A 5,941-nucleotide genomic window follows, 5' to 3' on the forward strand; every position below is an offset into this window, starting at 1 on the left:
CATAGGCCCCCCCTGGTTCAGCAGAAGGTGAGGGCACCCAGGGCCTCCCCCGGGGCTGGATGGGCAGATAAGCTGCAGCCCTGGGATCCGGCCTGAGGACGGGCCTGAATCACAGGAGATCTCTCACGTTCTCCCCTCAGAGGAGCAAACACGCCTGGCTCGTGGAGCAAGCCCTGAGGCCACAGCTGACCCGCAGGCCCGCAGCCCCCCAGGGGGTCGCGCTGGGACGCGGTGGGGCCCCGAGGTAGAGGCACCCACGGCGGGGTGGGGAGGAGGGCGGGGCCTGGGCTGAGCTGGTCGGTGTCCCGGGGCTGGGACGGAAGTTGCACAAGTACAGTTACTTTCAGTTTTGTTTCTCCTGCAGGCACCCCGGCACCGCCGCGTCCAGGCCTCGGCCCCCGCTCCGGGTGCTGGCGCCCACGGTCCGCCCCGGCCAGGTAGGGAGGGGCCGGGAGGGCGCAGAGGGGCGCGCTCACCTGCAGGGGGTGGGGGGAGGGAGGGAGGGTTCGGGAGGAAGAGGAATGGGGGGAGGCGGAGAGAAGGACCCGGAAGTCAGGCCGAGACGGGGGGGGCTGGGCGGGAGCACCCCCCACTGCACCCCACGGGACCAGAGGCCCGAGGCTTCCCTGGGGGAGACCCCTTCCCGCCCTCGGAGCTCTGCCCCCGGCCCCCACTTTCCGGAAGTTTGTGGGAAATTCCCCAAGTCCCTTCTGCATTTCCCTGCTGCCGGGAGGGAGCTGGGAGGGTTCCCAGATGGACCTCACGCATCTCAGGCCCGCAGAGGTCCTGGGAGGGCAGAGGGCCTCCTGCAGCAGGAAAACCTGGAAGAAGAGGGGGCGCTAGGAGTTGGGGCTAAGGCTCCTGAGACCCCCAGGCCAGCGGCCGGGAGGAGAGGGCAGGGCAGCCCCTTCCCCTGGGCCTCCCTGCTGCCTGCTGCAGACCCCATTGCAGGGCGTCAGGGTGTGAAGTGGGGCCCCCACTCCCCGTGAAGCGACTCCCAGGGTCCTGAAGACAGGGAAATCGGAGCCCCTGATGCTGCCCCAAACGCCAGGAGTCAAGGAAGCTCCGCCCACCTGGGCCTTGGCTGTGTGCCCCCCACCCCAGCACCTCGGCCCCAGCAGGGACCCCAGGACCTGTTCACAGGGGGCTTGGGCCCCCCTTGCCACAAGGCCTGTGGTTACTCGGTTCGCTCTCGGAGGCCAGGGGTTTCTCTTCTTGGTCTTGTCATTTCTTACATCTCTTCACACATGCGAGCAGCACTGACTTTTTTCATATTTGCTGAATGTATGCCAGGAGGAGGGCAGCTCCCTGGCTCCAGAGCAAATGACCAGAGAACTCAGAAGACCAGAGGAGAATTCCTGGCCACTCAGGTGATTCTGCAGTCCCGGTGGGGCCCGAGTGCCGGGGGAGAGGCAGGAGGGCAGGCTGGGGGTGCGCTCTGCTCTCTAACTCAGACTCTTGGCTCACAGCATGGTGTCCCAAGGATCCTCGCCCTCCCTCCTAGAGGCCCTGAGCAGCGACTTCCTGGCCTGTAAGATCTGCCTGGAGCAGCTGCGGGCGCCCAAGACCCTGCCCTGCCTGCACACCTATTGCCAGGACTGCCTCGCTCAGCTGGCTGAGGGCGGCCACCTCCGGTGCCCTGAGTGCCGCGAGACCGTGCCAGTCCCACCAGCAGGCGTGGCCGCCTTCAAGACCAACTTCTTTGTCAACGGGCTCCTGGACTTGGTGAGGGCTCGGGCCGGCGGAGACCTGCATGCGGGAAAGCCAGCCTGTGCACTGTGCCCCCTGATGGGGGGCGCCAGTGCCGGGGGGCCGGCCACGGCCCGGTGCCTAGACTGTGCCGATGACCTGTGCCAGGCCTGTGCCGACGGGCACCGCTGCACCCGGCAGACTCACACCCACCGGGTGGTGGACCTGGTGGGCTACCGGGCGGGGTGGTATGACGAGGAGGCCCGGGAGCGCCAGGCGGCCCAGTGCCCCCAGCACCCGGGCGAGGCCCTGCGCTTCCTGTGCCAGCCCTGCTCCCAGCTCCTGTGCCGGGAGTGTCGCCTGGACCCCCACCTGGACCACCCCTGCCTGCCCCTGGCCGAAGCCGTGCGCGCCCGAAGGCCAGGCCTCGAGGAGCTGCTCGCGGGCGTGGACAAGAACCTGGCCGAGCTGGAGGCCGCCCGGGTGGTGGAGAAGGAAGCCTTAGCCCGCCTGCGGGAGCAAGCGGCCAGGGTGGGCGCCCAGGTGGAGGAGGCTGCCGAGGGGCTTCTCCGGGCCCTCCTGGCCCAGAAGAAGGAGGTGCTGGGGCAGCTGCGGGCCCACGTGGAGGCTGCCGAGGAGGCCGCCCGGGAAAGGCTGGGAGAGCTGGAGAGCCGGGAGCAGGTGGCCAGGGCTGCGGCCGCCTTTGCCCGCCGGGTGCTCAGCCTGGGTCGTGAGGCCGAGATACTCTCGCTGGAGGGGGCGATCGCCCAGAGGCTCCGGCAGCTGCAGGGTTGCCCCTGGGTGCCTGGGCCAGCCCCCTGTCCGCTGCCCCAGCTGGAGCTCCATCCGGGGCTCCTGGACAAGAACAGCCACCTGCTGCGGCTCTCCTTCGAGAACCAGCAGTCCCAGAAGGACAGTGGGAAAGAGGGAGCCGGGAGCCAGGGAGGAGAGGAAGCCCAGGGCCACGGAGAGGATGGGGCCACGATGGAGAGACAAGGTGCCGCCCAGCCCCAGAGTAGGGATGGAGCCCAGACCCCCAAAGAGGACAGAGCCCAGGTGCCCCAGGAAAACGGAGCCCAGACCCCAAAGGCGGACAGAGCCCAGACCCCGAGAGAAGGTAGATCCCAGGTGCCCCAGGAAGATGGAGAAGTCCAGACTGCAGGGGGCGGCAGATCCAACAAGAAGAGGAAGTTCAAAGGCAGGCTCAAGTCCATCTCCCGGGAGCCCAGCCCTGCGCCCGGGCCCAACCTGGAGGGCTCTGGGCTCCTGCCCAGGCCCATCTTTTCCTGCAGCTTTCCCACGCGGATGCCTGGAGACAAGCGGTCTCCCCGGATCACGGGGCTCTGTCCCTTCGGCCCCCGGGAGATCCTGGTGGCCGACGAGCAGAACCGGGCCCTGAAGCGCTTCTCGCTTAACGGCGACTACAAAGGCGCCATTCCCGTCCCCGAGGGCTGCTCCCCGTGCAGCGTGGCCGCCCTGCAGGGGGCGGTGGCCTTCTCGGCGGGGGCTCGGCTGTACCTCATAAGCCCCGACGGGGAGGTGCAGTGGCGCCGGGCGCTGAGCCTGTCCCAGGCCAGCCACGCGGTGGCTGCGATGCCGAGCGGGGACCGGGTGGCCGTCAGCGTGTCGGGCCACGTGGAGGTGTACAACATGGAGGGCAGCCTGGCCACCCGCTTCATCCCCGGGGGCAAGGCCAACCGCGGCCTGCGGGCTCTGGTGTTTCTGACCGCCAGTCCCCAGGGCAACTTCGTGGGGTCAGACTGGCAGCAGAACAGTGTGGTGGTCTGTGACGGGCTGGGCCAGGTGATCGGGGAGTACGGAGGGCCGGGCTTGCACGGCTGCCAGCCAGGCTCCGTGTCTGTGGATAAGAAGGGCTATATTTTTTTGACTCTCCGAGAGGTCAACAAGGTGGTGATCCTGGACCCGAAGGGGTCGCTGCTAGGCGACTTCCTGACGGCCTACCACGGCCTGGAAAAGCCCCGGGTGACCACCATGGTGGACGGCAGGTACTTGGTCGTGTCCCTCAGTAATGGGACCATCCACATCTTTCGGGTCCGCTCTCCTGACAGTTAAGGGGCTGGGACTGGGGTGGAGCTGGGTGGGATTGGGAGGGAGCGGGCAGGAGTAGGGAGGCAGGGTTATCATGGGAGATGGCGGACGAGGACATTTTCCCAGAGGGCGGGTGTTAGCAACCTTTCCATGTAACGTGCCACACTGCCACCCTTGTTGGGTGAGCAGAGATAGGGACCAAGGCTTGGGGCATGGCCTAAGCCCTCAGAAGCAGAGGAGGAGGGACGGGCAGGGTGCTGGGAGTTAACCACCTCTTGCTTTTTGTGGGTGACTGCCCCCCCCACCGCCGCCACCCCCCTGCTACTGTTGTCATAGTTTAAGTCTCTGAGATTTGTAAGCTTGTCCTAATTAGCATTCTTCAGGGGGAGAAAAAATGACTCCTGGTGGAGGAGCCCAGTGGGAGTCTTGGGGAGGTGGGCAGAGGGTCTCAGGGTGTGTCAGGCACGTGCCTCTGGAAGGACTGAGAACTGGCTCTCCCCGGATTGGAACGGCCTGGGGTTTTGAAATGGCAGTCAATGGCATCTCCCACAGGAGCGTAGGCTTCTCTGACCATGGCGTTCCCTGGTGCCCTATGGGGTGGGCTTCATGGGCTCCCAAGGGCAGGCACCAGCCCGGACTAAGAGGCGTTGACCTCAGAGTCCACACAGAGAACGCTGCTAGCAGACAGCCTGGCAGGTCCGAGTCTGCTCCTCGGGGTTCTGAGGGTGAGAGAAGGGGTGCCCCCCTCCGCCCACCTCTGAGCCAAGACTTACGTAGGATGTAAAATCTCTTCTGTGTTTATATCTTTACATTTCCTGGAGTCTATTTTTAGTTTCTTCTTAGTTTTCCAGCAAAATTCCTTTGGAGAAATGTTGGCTTTCATTGGTTGAACTAAGGGGTAAGGTCCTTTGGTAGGCCACTGCTGCCGGGGCCAACACCCAACCCCAGATGCTTGCTGTGGGATTGGGGAGACGACGGCTGGAAACCCTAAGAAGGTGGTAGCGGGGCGAGGAAGGTGGAGGAGCGAGAACCGGAGGGAAGGACCTCGTTGGGGGTGAACCACAGCCACAGGTTCTTCGCATGGGTCATGGCAGTGGTGGCACGGAGGTGGGTGTGTTCAGCCAGGGGCTGTCTCGCGATGACCTAGGGAATCGTAATGTTAGGATCATGGACAACGGAGTGTTCGGGGGGAGGAGCCAGGGGGATTAGGACAAGTCCAAGTGGAAAGCGCAGAGCGTGGGGAAGGGGAAGTTGTTGCTTGTTTATTGGGGAAAATCTTCAAGGCCAGGTGAACAAATTCAATTACATAAAAATTGAAATGTGTGCAGCAAAGAATGAAGATTTTAAAAACCAGTCAGATGAGAAAACTGCATCTGTAGAGTTGATCTGAGTAAGAGCTGAGCCTGCATATGTGCAGTAACCAATGTATCTTACTTGGTCTGAGGACCAAACAGGCCGCGTGCCCAGGAGGAAACGCGCACAGGCCAAGACTACTAAGCAAAACGATTTTTAAAGGGCAGCTGCTTTCGTGTGTCAGAAATACATTTTGAAAATATGTCGTGGAGAAACAGGCTCCTGGCACTCTAAAACGGTGCTTCCTGGAGAGAATTTTAGCAATACTTGACAAGAGTCCAAAAAAAAAAAAAAAAGGCTATAAGACTCAGTTATATCACTTTGGGGAGCATGTTCTGGGAAAATAATTCAAAAGGAAAAAAATATTTGCACAGAGATATTTGTGGCCACCCTATAAATTACAGTTTTGACTGGAAACTGCTCAGCTGTGGGGGACAGCTAAGCAGATTGTGGTCTGTTAGGACAATGAGCTACTACCCTCATATATGCTAACTATGAGAACTATTTACAAGAATATGTTATGTGATGTAATCATAAGGGGGAAAAAAGAATTTGAATTATGATCACAACAAGACGAAAGTATGTCTGAATCATTACCGAGTGGAAATAGGTTCAAAATATGTAAATAGTCAGTGATTTGGGAGATTGGGTTCTTTATGAGTTATTTTGTGCTGGTTGTTAATCATATATGCACATATATGCTACTTAGTTATTTTTGTCCATTAAGTAACTTATGTGCTTGGATATTTACTTTAAAAATACACCTCTATAAATGATATTCAAGAATAGCTTCTGGATTTGCGAATGGATATGTCTCTTAGCACAAATGAGTCTGTTCTGATAGAAGAGG

General features: G+C 60.9%; 1 protein-coding gene across 2 annotated transcripts; it reads left to right on the plus strand.

Moving 5' to 3' along the window:
• Positions 1–264: 264 nt before the first annotated feature.
• Positions 265–5,630, plus strand: TRIM56 (tripartite motif containing 56). Of its 2 annotated transcripts, XM_036410304.2 has the most exons (3): positions 265–437; positions 1,294–1,370; positions 1,470–5,630. In XM_036410304.2, exons 2-3 carry the CDS (start codon positions 1,324–1,326, stop codon positions 3,760–3,762), a joined length of 2,340 nt encoding a protein of 779 aa, XP_036266197.1. In that variant the 5' UTR covers positions 265–437; positions 1,294–1,323; the 3' UTR covers positions 3,763–5,630. The 2 variants fall into 2 exon arrangements, with proteins under 2 accessions (XP_036266197.1, XP_036266198.1); XM_036410305.2 differs by lacking the exon at positions 1,294–1,370.
• Positions 5,631–5,941: the final 311 nt, after the last annotated feature.

This window comes from Pipistrellus kuhlii, unplaced genomic scaffold, assembly GCF_014108245.1.
Source record: "Pipistrellus kuhlii isolate mPipKuh1 unplaced genomic scaffold, mPipKuh1.p scaffold_m20_p_4, whole genome shotgun sequence".
NCBI classification, from domain to species: Eukaryota; Metazoa; Chordata; class Mammalia; order Chiroptera; family Vespertilionidae; genus Pipistrellus; species Pipistrellus kuhlii.